The following is a 12547-nucleotide window of genomic DNA, read 5'->3' as shown; positions in this document are numbered from 1 at the left end:
TCAATCGGGGGCGAGGGAATGGGAGGGAGAGAGATTGAGAGAGAGAAGGGAGAAAGGAAAAACGAAAGAACGAGCCCTGCTGTGCTGACAGGAGGGAATGTTCCTGTAACACAGGTAGGTACAACTTGCTCATTACAGGCCAGACCCAAGCGGGCCCTGCAGAAGGCGCCCAGGCCTGCTCCACATGCTCCAGACTTCTCTACACACGCCCCTTCCCTTCCCTTCTTCCCAGAGCAACAGGAGGCCTTGGCTGCCTCCTCCCCATGGATCATCCTGGTGGGGAAGCCAGCCGTTCTCCCACCACCTTGTGCAATTGGCAGTTCTGCCTAGAACCCGGGGCTAATGGACGTGCAGTCAAGCCCAGCCAGAAAAGCTCAGGCCAAGTCAATGTGCTTCTCCGAAGCTGCCAGAAGAAGAAGCCCACAGAGGTGTCGGCATGGACACACGAAGGGAGGAAGGAAGGGGCAGGACCTGCGGCTGCAGCCGCTCACGCTCGATCGCGCTAGAGGCCTGTGGATCTGGCTTAGAGCCTGGAAAAGGAAAGAATCCATTATCAGAGTTGCTCCTTCTTTAAAACTGTAACAAGGTCGACCAGATGGCCCCAGAAGGCCACTCCGTTGGGTGACAGAGAGTTTCCAACGAAGAAGCTATGCATGGGCGCCCTCTGCTGGCGGAATCGCTGTGCAGCCGGGCGGCTGGCCTCTGCTTCTAGACATTAGAGCAGGCAGGGCACACGGGGTATCATGCCGGGGAGTAGGGGCCTACAAGGCACCAGGCCAAGGGTGTCCTAAGGCTCCCAAGGGGCACAGGAGAAAATCGCCTGCAGCAGCCTCTGCAGAACCAGGGGGAAGGCAAGAGGGGGCCACAGCTGCTTCAAACAGTGAGTCCAAAGCGGGCCCACAGAGGTTAGCTGGGAGAGTGGTATGCGGTGTGGAGGCTGAGACAGAGACGGGCAGAAAACTCCATCCGTGGGCCCCTAAGCCGACTCAGGCCGACAGGGAAGGGGCCAGGCTCCCAGCCGGGGGCCATGCACCTGTGTCAGCGAGCTAGACGCTGGGGTCTGTGGCTGCACCCAGTGCCGTGGCCCGGCCCTGCCCCCAGGGGGACCGCTCACGGCCCCCATTCCCCAGTGCTAGGGACAGCTCTAGGTGGCAGGTGATGGTGGTCACCTGAGGAAAGGCTAGCTTCTTTGAGGAACCAACTCAAGCTGCCCTTCTACTTCCAGACAGGAAGCCTTTGGGAAGAAGTTGACTGAGGTCACTATTGTCACACAGCCATCAGCTTCACACTGTCCCTCCAAATGTAGGACGTGAGGGGGGAGTTGGAGATCACGGCCCTAGCTGTACCAGCCATGCAGGGAGCAGGATCTGCTGTGCAGGCCCCAAGGGGAGACCCCGGCTGCCAGGCCAGCGGCAGGATGTCGGTGGCCTCATCTGTCCCTGGGGATGAATGGGCACTGAGGGGCCAGGCTGTGCTTGACCTGAAGCATCTCAGAGCTCACTGTCCACGTGCAGGACAGACTGTGCAACTAGGACCTCGGTCAGTGACTCTCGTTTCAAAGGGTCAACTGCCTCCTGTCCCCACTCCCTGCCATGCCAGGGACAGTCATTGTCCTGTCTTAAATACGAAGAGTGGGAAATGAGGGAGCTCATTTTCTCCCGCATGATACACTGCGGGGGACCACGAACCCCCATCTCTCCCAGCTCATCAAGATGCTCTTTCCTAATTTTTACATCTCCGTGGTAACCAATTTTCTCAGCTCAGATAACCTAACAGGGTAAATTATGTTTAACACGAATCTCTCTCCTGGCAAAATAACAATGGATTTGTTGTCACTTTAGAGATGGTCCATTCCTGTCATGGCACGAGCTTGGAGCCTGCCGCCCGGCATCATTCACACTGTCTGGGCAGCCTGGGAGAAACGAGCTGCTGTCCGTCTCTGCATATGTCATTTCTCAGAGAAAAGTCACAGCTGGGGGGCGGGCTGGGCACGAGGCCCAATTACTTCCTTGTATCATTTCCTTTTCACTTGGGCTGAAGCCCAAGGGCACTGGAGCAGTTTAGGTTTACAGTAGGAGTTTAATAAATGCACATGGTATTAAACTGGATCCTACTAAGCCAACAGTTACTGGACAGGATGTTCTGCTGGATGGAGGCTGATTCTGGAGCCCCCGGCCCACCATGGAGGGAAAGCCTGGGGTGAGGGGGAAAGAGGGCCGGAGGGTGTCAAGTCCAGTCCCTGCCTCAGATCCTGGACAGGGAGTCTCAGCTGCCCCGCAATTACCAGACGGAGGACAAAATAGAGAGTGGACCTCAACTGTCGGCACGAGAACCGAGGAGGGGTCACCTGAGAGGGAGAGGGCTCCCTCTCCAGCTGCCACACGCAGGCTTCTAAAACGCAGCCGGACAGGCCACTCCCCGGAACAGGGACAGCACAGCAAAAAGACAAGTGGCATGGCATGGTATTCAGAGCTTCCAAGACAGAACGGGGCAGAGAAGCTGTGCTGTTTCCTCAGGTCCCAGGTACACAAAGCTACGCTGCGCTGATCTACAAGGATGGCCTTTCAGAGTTCCCTGACTCGGCACCTTGGGACGCGCAGAAGGAGCCACAGCAATTCCTGTGTCGGTCATTCCGAAGCAGCCTCCGGTTTATGTGGCTCTAATGAGGGGACCGTCACCTGTGGACCCATTCGACAACTAAGACAATTATGAATAGGAGGCTCTTTAAACTCTTTGAGTCTAATCAAGTTACTAATTTGAGAGCTTAGGTGGAAAAGGGGCTTAAAACAATTCCTTGTCTTACTGTCCAGGAATTCAAACTCGATCTCCAATAATCAGCCTGTATTCTGAGATCCTAGGGTACTTCTTGCCACCAGGTAATGCCAAGGGCAGGAGGATACAAGGACACAAATTCCAGTGAGTTTGCCGTGCCCGTGACCCTGAACTGGGTGGCAGGGATCAGATTAAAGTAACTGTCAGCAAACGAACTACAGGTCACCTCCAAGAGGGGACGCCTTCCTGCCACAGGAGGACCTGTAATGTGACAACAGCGTGCCCGCCAGGCCCGGGGGGTGTGAGGTCAGGAGAACCGGGTTCCAGAGCCTTGGGCCGTCAGCCCCCTCACGCCTTCCCCTGGACGCAGCCCCTCAGGTTCCCTAGGACAGGAATTCTACACTGGGGACACAGGGCAGAAAGCAGGCAATTCTGGGCAAAGACACAAGGGAGCACTCAGTGGGTGCTTCCAACAGATATGTCCCCCCCAAAAGGTTAAGAAACACTCCTCTGGATGTATGAACAATGAGACCCCCCAGTCCTCCACAGTGGGGAGCAAAGCAGAGCCCCGACAGTGACCTCCATCTGCAGTGATGAGTCAGACGTTCTCCAGGCTGGACGTGTGAACCCAGTGCAGCTCGGGAGCCCAAAGTGGGGTTCCTTGAGAGGCACTGAAGAGAGCTGGCGCCTCCGAGCAGCCTCAGCAACCCAACACGTTCTCGAAAAGGGCTAACCCAGCCTCTCCGTCAGAGACCAACTGTTCAAAGTGTCCGTGGGGTCAAAGGAAGGCTGCGAACACAGTGGGGGTGAAGCAAGGGGTCGGAGGAAGCAAAAGCGCAGCCGCGAAAAGAGTGTGTCCTTCCGGGACCTGGGAATGAGTGGGGACGTGGGATGAACAGAGAATGATCACCTGTCACACTCAGGTCACCCAAAAGATGGTGCACGGTGTTCTCGTAATTACAGAACATCTCATATGGGAGTTTATCTGACCTGAACCAGAGAGAGCTCGTTTGAGGCAGGGGAGGCTGTCCGCCACTGCCCGTTTTTCTGTGTCCAAACAAGCCTGGAGCAGTTAACTGACTCTGGGATGGAGGGAGGGGGTACCACATACTGTCCCACAGCCAGGTGACAGGGACAGCCTACATCCTGCAGCTCAGCAGCCAACGCTGCTCTGCTGTGGGGACGTAATTAAAAGCAGAGCCTGGCAATTGATTCTCATTAAAAGCCCTCTCTCGCTGGGAGTCGTGATGTGTGATTCATGTGTCTCTTAGTGTCACTGTCCCCAATTAAGCTTCTGTCTGGAAGTGCTTCCTTTCCCGTGACCCTGAGGTTTCCCTTAACCTCGTCCCCTGGGAACCATCCATCACATTTTTGCATTTGGAGTCCTGGCAGCCTGTCTGGAGCTGCACCTGCTTGGAGAAGCAGCAGGAACAGCGAGGCCCCAGTGCCCACCTTTGGTGGTGAGCGGTGATGGCTGCTGGGGCTCTGTTTTCACCGTAATGAGATCAAACTGGGCTCATTAGAACGGCTTTCTGAAAAACCGAGCATGTTTCTCCCGGCATGCAAGCTTCCGGCACTGCTGCCTGGCTGGAGGCAGAAGGGGGAAGACATACACCCCCCGGCCCCCCACCCAGCACACACCCGCATGTCTCTTACCGGGGTACAGCTGCTTGGTGGGCGCGCTGAGCTGGGCATCTTTCGTGACTCTGTAAGCAACATCCGGGCCTTTGGCCGAGCGCCGCGTTGTGCAAAAACCTGTTGTCTTGGTTATTCCATCAGGCAAGTTGTGAAAATCTAGAACCTTCAGGAGATCTGCCGGCTGAGCTGAAATGACAATGGGGGGGTGGGGGGTTAGCCACAGCTTGACCAAGAGCACTGGTGGGGGGAGGGGTCAGATAAACTGGACACCAACTCAGAGCCAGTTTGGAAGCGCTAGGAGGAAGCTGGGATCCCACTTTGGAGAAAGGAGCATGTCCAGCTCAGCAGCCCGGTCCCGTCCCAGCCCCTGCGAACAGCCACACACCAGAAGCAGACCCTGGCTTACTCCGCCTGCCAGCCTCCACCCTCCCGACTTTGCACTAACATTGCTTTCCTGCCCCAGTCCTCAGCCGGAAATGCTGTACACACACTCACACCCCCACCCCAGCTCCCACTCTTCTCATTAGCATGAGGGGAACCCCCCCAAACTAAGCTGAAAGGCCGGTGAGATCCCACTGCTGAGGGAAGCAGCTTTACAGAGGGCGAACTTACAAACAGGAGGGACTGACACTCAACACAATCTGCTGGGCGATTCCTGGAGTGCTGGCTCCTCCTGAGTGACTCCCAGGAGAACAGCAGGGCATGCGGTTCCATCCCCCATCGTTACCCAACTAAAACGTGATTTTCCCACAACAGTTTACAGCAATATCCCGTTTCCATGGGCCCCTGAAGACCTATGCCTATACGCAAGGCAGTGTGACACCAAGAGGGAGGGAGGAGCAGGTCCCTGCGTCCCTTCTGGAAAGTTCCTGACCCTCCATCCAGGGCTCCTCAGAGAAGGACAGCAGTGCCGGAGGGCAGGGGAAAAGCTGGCTTTCCAACCAAAGCCACACACTTACCGGACAGCTCAATAGTCCCCCCCAAATACAAAAGATGGCCTCCACATGCCTGCCCTACATGAAGCCTGTTTCATGTGCCGAGTTCAGCTCATGTTACCGCAAACAAGAGGCCCCTAGGAGTCCCGGCAGAGAAAATAAACTGAAACATGGAGTCAAAGTGATAGAGCACACGTGCTGCTGGTTTTAGGGAATCCAGCAGCCAGAATCCACACGCCGGCCCACGGGGGTGTGGGTGTGGCCTGGCCACGCCCCTCCACTGGGGCCCCTGGGTCTGGCCTGGCCAATCAGAGCACGACACCACCCTGTCCCAGGCGGTGGGTTCAGGGGTGGGCATGTGATTGGGTCAGGCCGGGGAAGCTCCATCCTGGGGCTTTTTCCTTTGGGATGAAGGAATTCTCTGAGCTCTGCTGGCTCTGCTCATGGACTAGGAACCTGGAACCACAGGCGGCCATCGCCCTCCCAGGCGTGTGGGCAGACCCTGTCTGAGAATGCAGAGACAGACTCCCACACTATTTGGGCTCCTGGATCAAGCGGTGCCTGAAGAAGGCATGTAGATAAGCCAACAAGTTGTCCTTAGGCTTACACCAATTGGGGTCAGAGTCTGACACCTGCTACTAAAAGGTCAGCACCCACTGCCGGGTGCAACAGCAGGGCTGACACAAGCTTCCCTGCTAAACTATCCAGTCTTCCTCCCCAGAGGGGGATTATGTGCCAAGAACTCACTCAGAGGAAAGCCCCACTTTTTTAACAAAGGTAGAAGATTTGGAGGTGAGATAGGACCCCCAATGCCAGCTTCCCCTTTACCAGCTGCTGCCCCTGGAGCTCGGCCCAGCCATCGGAGAGGGTGGCCATGCAGCCTAACGTTTGTCCAAACAAGAGACAGAAGCCCTGTGCGCGGAAGGGAAGACATGGAAGAGGAGGGGCCAGGCCAGGGCGTTCAGTGCAGGCACTGAGATGGTGCCAGAGGGAGGTGCAGATGGCGCCCCGTAGGCCACCCCCTGCCATGACGAGCTGGGAGGGAGGGGAACAGCGCTGCTGAGCAAGGCTCTGCGGAGACTGGGGTGGAAGGGAAGAGATGCTTCTTCTCCCAGCACAAAGCATGGCCCCGTCCGCAGTTCCCTCCAAGGCACCACATACCCAGCTTCCAGAGCCCTCAGTGCCCTGCCTCCAGTGGTGTCATGTCTACAAAGCGGCTCTGCTGCCGTCCTCTGTCACTTTCATCAAGGTACCAGAAACGTGAGGGATGAGGATTTCCCCTCTGCATGAAAATCATTAGGTAGGGCCAAGCGAGGGGCAGCGTGGGAGCCCAGCACACTCGGTCCAGGTGGGCGTCCACTTGTGTAAAGAGTTGCTGCCTCTCGTGGGCTCTTTGATTTTCCCGGGTGGCTTTCAGCCCCGCCCGGAGCCCAGCCCCCACGCAGCGTGGTCAGTGCCTTGCCCATCATGGCACCTCCCGCTGGCCCCCGTCGCCCTCGCTCGACAGATGCTTGTCCACTTGACATGAGAAGCAGAGCCAGGCGCAGGTGCCCGGCACAGCCCCAGGCCTGGACTCGGCCGTGGGAAGAGACGGCCGTGCCAGCTGCTGGCTCACCTGCCGCAGTGACACAGCGCCAAGCTCTGGCTCATCCTAGAGACTCAGTTCCAAGATTGACAGCGGCCAGGGGAGGGATCAAAGATCCCGGCCGGTGTTTTCTGGATTCACATCCCAACAGCCGTGATGCTCTTCCCAGACGTGCAGGCCTGTAGACCTGTTTTCTCGATTGCTGATGGGAAAGCTGTTTCCAGAAGCTTCCGGGCCTGTTTACAGAGCTCCTGCAGCACAAGCTGAAAAGGCCACCAGACCTCTCCAGGCCCAATGCCACCCTCCTGCCGGCCAAGGACTCCCTGTGCCAGGGCTAAAAGAATGTTTTTATGTTTTATAAAAGGTGTGGCAGGCGCCTGAGCGGAAACTGGCAGCACAGGCCTTCCGTGGGCTTTCCTTCCTTTGCTGCGAGCTCTCCCCTTCAAGGGCCATCTCCTGAGAAACCAGGAGCCTCAGCTCCCACCAGGGTAACAGCCCTGCTGGAAATCACCATGGCTTTGGGACAGGTGCCGGTGCGTTTGCACGCAGTGTCATCCCCGCTAAGGAGGGGACCTTAGGGTCATGTTCTCTCCAAGACTAGTGAGAGGAGCTACAGCCACAGAGCGCCCAGCATAGCCAGCTCCCTGCACCTTGGAGCTCGACCAACAGCAGTACCTTCTTCTGGCTCTTTGCCCCTCGGTGGTTGAGGGGCAGACATGTGTCCCCACGCCTGGCCCGGGCCCACTCTCTGTGCCTGAGAATCACTGGTGTGCACACAGGCCACCCAAGGCGTCGTGAAGCCAAAGCGTGGTGCTGCCCTGGAACCACCGCGATCAGGCCATCCGGCAGTGGTGGGCACCCGCCAGGGCTCCCTCAGGCCCCAGCCAGCCCCCTTTCAGGCTGTCCCCTTCCTTCCTGGTCTGCAGAGCCTGGGAGCTGAAACTGTTTCCCAGACCCCTCTGCAGTCAGAGTTCCAGCGCAAATGAGGTTCTACCAGACAGAGTCCCAGGGAGTTGGGATGTGACAGGGAGGCAGCGGGCTGGCCTGGCCTCGTCCTGCAGTGCCTGGGCCATGTGCCAGGGGGACTCCGGTGGCATTGGCAGCAGCAACTTCTGGAAGTCTAGGTGGCCACTCACTGGTGGCCCCGCCTCCCCAGCCGTCCCAGTGGCTGTGGAAGCGCCTGGCTGCCCGCATCCCATCTCTTTCCAAAACCAGCCCGCTCCCCCTCTCCTTTGTGCACTGAGCCTGCCTGTGACAAGAAGCCACCCTCCAGTGGGGACAGGCCAGCTCGGGGCCCTGAATTACAGGGGCATGCACCCCTGGCTCCCAGAGCGTGCCAGACGTGGGTTCTCAGGACCTGCTCTCTGGCCCCTGGAATCCATAACATGCCTCCAGATTCCAACAGGTCACTCACGGCCAGAGTCCCAACAGGAGGTGACCCTGTCCTCAATCACCCCAGTCCCGGTGTCCCCTGAGCCAGGGCAGTGCCCCCTGCTATTCTGCAATCAAGACTGCTCTCCCTGCCAGATCTCCTGGGCCCCGAGTCCCCTCTCAGATAATTCGCTTGCCCCAGACCCTAGCCACTGGGAGGGCTGAGGTGAGATATATGATCACCTTTATCTCGTTAGAAGGTATTTTCAGCCCTTCCCCACACTACAGTGGCTGGCTGGTCAGCCCCCGGGCTTAGGGTCTCTCGGGGAGCGTGCTGATCTGGACAGGATCCATCTCTGCCCTGTGGTCACCTGCACAGCCCTGGTCCACACCCCTGCCTTCACCGCTAAAGGAAGGCCACGGCCCTTGTAACACGTGCACTCAACACTCGAGACCCAAGTTCCAGGCAGCGCAGCTGCGTAAGGCGAGGCCGGCGGCTGGAGGCCCCAGCACCCCAGGGGGAACGATGCTGACCCCTCCTTCGGGACCCAGGCACCATGTGTGGATCCCCAGGCCCCCTGCCCTCCATAGCCCTCCAGACGCTGAGCCAGGCCAGATCCTGCCAAGTGTCTGGGCTGCAGAGCACAGTGAGCGAGACAGACTTGATGGAGAGAGCCAACTGAAGGGGGCAGGAGGGAGGGGAGGTGTTGTACTTCCAAAGTCAACATCATTATCTTGAAGAGAAATTTTAAGAGCCCTCTAAATAACCACCAAGGTTTGCATCTTCAAAATTCTCAGAACTGTCTAATTTTAGATCTAGACAGGGTCATAAATAACATTGTGGCTAATCACCTTTATTATGAAAGAGGAGCTGTGCAGAGAGAAGGGGAGTGACCCTCACACAGCACGCTGGTGCGGAGTCGGGCCGGAACAGAGCCGCCCTCAGCTTCTGAGCCACCCAAGCCCAAGTTCCCTTCCACTCAGCACAATGACGGGGTCCTAAGCCACAGCAGCACGATCGCCTCCCAACACACAATCACCTCAGTGTTCTCGGCGAGTTTATTGTTCTGTAAGTATAAATTCATCAAGTCCCCTATGGGCTGTAAACCTCGGGAGGGCAGGCACCCACAGTAATTGTCACCAAGTGTCACACCGTGGAAGCATACCTGCTCTTCCTGCTGTCCTTACTAGTTCCCATCTTCCGCTCCCTGGAAGCACAGAGAGCCACAGCTCTTACAGGACAGCACAGGGGCACAGGCCAGTGAGGGAGGGGTGGCGCCCAGGGCTGAGGCCCCACCGCACCAGCCCCCCTGCAAAGCACGCGGCCCACCAGGGAGGTCAGCCCAGCACGCTGGGAAACCAATAGGCCGCGCGGGAGGCACAGCTGTGACTCTCTTCCATGACCCAACCCTGGGACCAAGCAAAGGGGCAGCAGTGACAGGTGCTGAGGGCCCAGGGCTGCAGGGCAGGCGGCAGCCATCCTGGGAGCAGCGGCACAAATCCTGTCCCCTCCCCTGACTCACGCTCATCCCAGGGCTGTCTTGGGGGTGAGACCTGAGCCGCAGCTCGGATAACTCAGGGCTCACTGAGTTACCAGTGTCACCAGGCTCACTGCCACACTGGGGTTCCCTTGCTGGCCTAAAACCAGCCCCCCAACACTCTTCCGTGGCACCCATCCCCCAAGAACTGCCAGCTCCTCAGCCCGACACCAAGGCCCTGCCGACCCCGCCCGTCCTTCTCACTGACTGCTCACACCGGGCATCCCTCACTAAAGCCACGGTGACACATGGTCCGTGAGAACAGAGCTCCTAGGATTGGGCAGTGCTCCAGCCCCAGGCTGGCCACGTGGCCTTCGCCCTCCTGGACCGCACTCAGGCAGGGCAGAGCAGCGACCAGTGGTTTGGGAGCTGGACGGGGCTAGGCTGGAGCCGGGCTCTGCCCGTGCTGCACAGTGGGCCACCTGCGCAGAAATGGATGGCTTTGAAGGGGCTGCCTGGTGGGCTGACGAGACTGCCAGGGCAGGCCCACCCGGCTCGGCCTCTCCCACACCCATGGGCACACTACAAATACAAATCACCACGGTTTGGGGTTCAGGGGACTTGGCTCTGATCCAGGACCTCCAGTTATGAACCCCACGGCCCTGAACCAAGGGGGTCCCATCTGGAGGCTCCCTGTCATCATTGTGAAAGGGACGCCCTGCAAGGAAGGACCAGCATGGGGAGGGTGGCAGGTACAATGCACGTGGGCAGCATTAGCTCACCTCCACCCAGCCTGAGGTCTGACCGCCGGACAGCACCAGGCCCCTCCCCAGCACCCCCCACAGCCACTCCCAGTGCACGGGGGACAGAGATCACAGGGTACAGGAAGTGACCGGGGATTGCTCCTCCCGTGAGAACACAGGAGGGCAGGGGGGCAAGGAAGCATGGCCTCACCCTGCTCCTCGTTATGACAGCATGGGAACGTTTCAAGGGTGACAAGTAGCCAACATGACATTCAGAATGCACTAAGAATTGTTATAACTAAAGACCTGAAAGGCATTTGAGCCATCAGAAAGCAGAGGTAACCGTGAGCCCATCACACAGCCAGTCACTGCGCGTGAAGGCCAGACTGCAGGCTCTCCTCCCAGCTCAGGCCTCTGTCCACCTCTCTGGTGTCTGTCCCCCACGTCACCTCCCCACCCCCAGCCCAGGCCTCGCTCAGACTCTGGCAGCAGAAACCTCAGAAGGAACTCTATTTCATAAACATGAATCCCTCACAGACCACACGCCCCAGCGCTGAGCCCGTGGGAAAGACTGACCACCCTAGCCCTGCTCCGTCCTCCCGGGGCCCAGACGCCCCCAGGTGTCAGCCCTGCTCCGTCCTCCCGGGGCCCAGACGCCCCCAGCTGTCAGCCCTGCTCCGTCCTCCCGGGGCCCAGACGCCCCCAGGTGTCAGCCCTGCTCCGTCCTCCCGGGGCCCAGACACCCCCAGGTGTCAGCCCTGCTCCGTCCTCCCGGGGCCCAGACGCCCCCAGCTGTCAGGCTCTGCCTTGGGAAGAGCAAGCATTTCAGGTCGCCCAGTTATTACTGCACTTAGCACCAGCTCTTTGACCCGGAGCCTGGCCCGCTTTTCCCTGCCAGCAAATGCCATTTTATTCTGTGCGTGCTGCACTTGTCTCTGCCCTGGAGGGTGTAAGTCCTATCAGATCACTCAGGCTGTCGTCATGGCCGGTTCAGCTGCCCAGAAACACGGCAGGAAACGGGGATCTCTGTCACTGCTCACGAGTGAACATCAGTGAGGGGTGACGGCCGCCAGGACGCCAACAAGCTGTGAAAGGCCAGCAGCAGGAGGAGAGGGGAGGGCGCTGGCCGGGGCGCAGGCAGCTTTGCAGGGCTGGCGCCGGCTCCTGCTCCTGCCCCGAGGGATCTCCCAGCGCATGACACACTGGGGCTGCCAGGAAGTGCAACGAGCCTATGGGAGGGGCGGCTGAGACCCTGGGCACCCAGTGCACCTCCACGCCCACCTACCGCCCCTCCCTGGTTCACGAACGCAGGTCACAAAGCAGCCACCTTCATTCATAGATGAGGAAACTCGGGCCGAGAGGTTAGGTAAGTCACGCGGGTCCCACTGCGACTCAAACAGCTGTCTGGCCGCCAAGTCTTCTTTCCCCTACAGCACACGGTGGAGAGACTGTAGAATGCTTCCCACAAGGCCACCAGGCAAATCACTGCAGAGCTCGCTCTCCTTACAGGGAGTGACCAGCAGAGAGCTTGAGCCGTGACAAAGGCAGAGTGAGGTGCGCTCCAGGGAAGAGAGGCTCTGTCCTTGACATTGAGGCCTCGGGAAGACCTTGGGAAAGGAGAAGATCCTTGGCGTCTGCGCCATGGGGACGAGAGCGAACCTGAAAACCCCAGGCCCGTGGAAGAACGGCAGGGCGGAGGGCGCCTCTGCTGTCTCGCCGTCTACAACATCGAGACTCTGTTCTGGACACTGAGAACGCATCCCAGAGACACAGTCCTGTCACTTTCACTGTCTCTTCAAAGTGCCACACGGGATGCTCAGTAAACCCTCATCGAAGGATGGATACATGGGCACAGGGATGAAGTGAATGGAAGAATCAAGAGATGGATGGATGGATGGACAGATAGATGGACGGATGGACAGATGGATAGATGGATGGATGGATGGTAGATGGAAGGATGGATGGATGGACAGACAGACGGATGGACAGACGGATAGGCGGATGGGTGGATGAAAGGATACATGA

The 12547-nt window shown here is 58.5% G+C and overlaps 1 protein-coding gene across 2 annotated transcripts in view; it reads right to left on the bottom strand.

Annotated features, from left to right (window-relative positions):
- The window catches only part of COL5A1 (collagen type V alpha 1 chain), a 153290-nt gene that overhangs the window by 112093 nt on the left and 28650 nt on the right, over window positions 1-12547 (bottom strand). For both annotated transcript variants that reach the window (XM_033122324.1, XM_033122323.1), the window contains exon 2: window positions 4429-4596. In XM_033122324.1, the coding sequence (XP_032978215.1) occupies window positions 4429-4596 (168 nt within the window). The remainder of the gene's footprint in view (window positions 1-4428; window positions 4597-12547) is intronic.

This window comes from Rhinolophus ferrumequinum, chromosome 12 (assembly GCF_004115265.2).
Source record: "Rhinolophus ferrumequinum isolate MPI-CBG mRhiFer1 chromosome 12, mRhiFer1_v1.p, whole genome shotgun sequence".
In the NCBI taxonomy this organism is placed as follows: domain Eukaryota; kingdom Metazoa; phylum Chordata; class Mammalia; order Chiroptera; family Rhinolophidae; genus Rhinolophus; species Rhinolophus ferrumequinum.
This window is presented reverse-complemented; position numbering and strand designations above follow the sequence as displayed.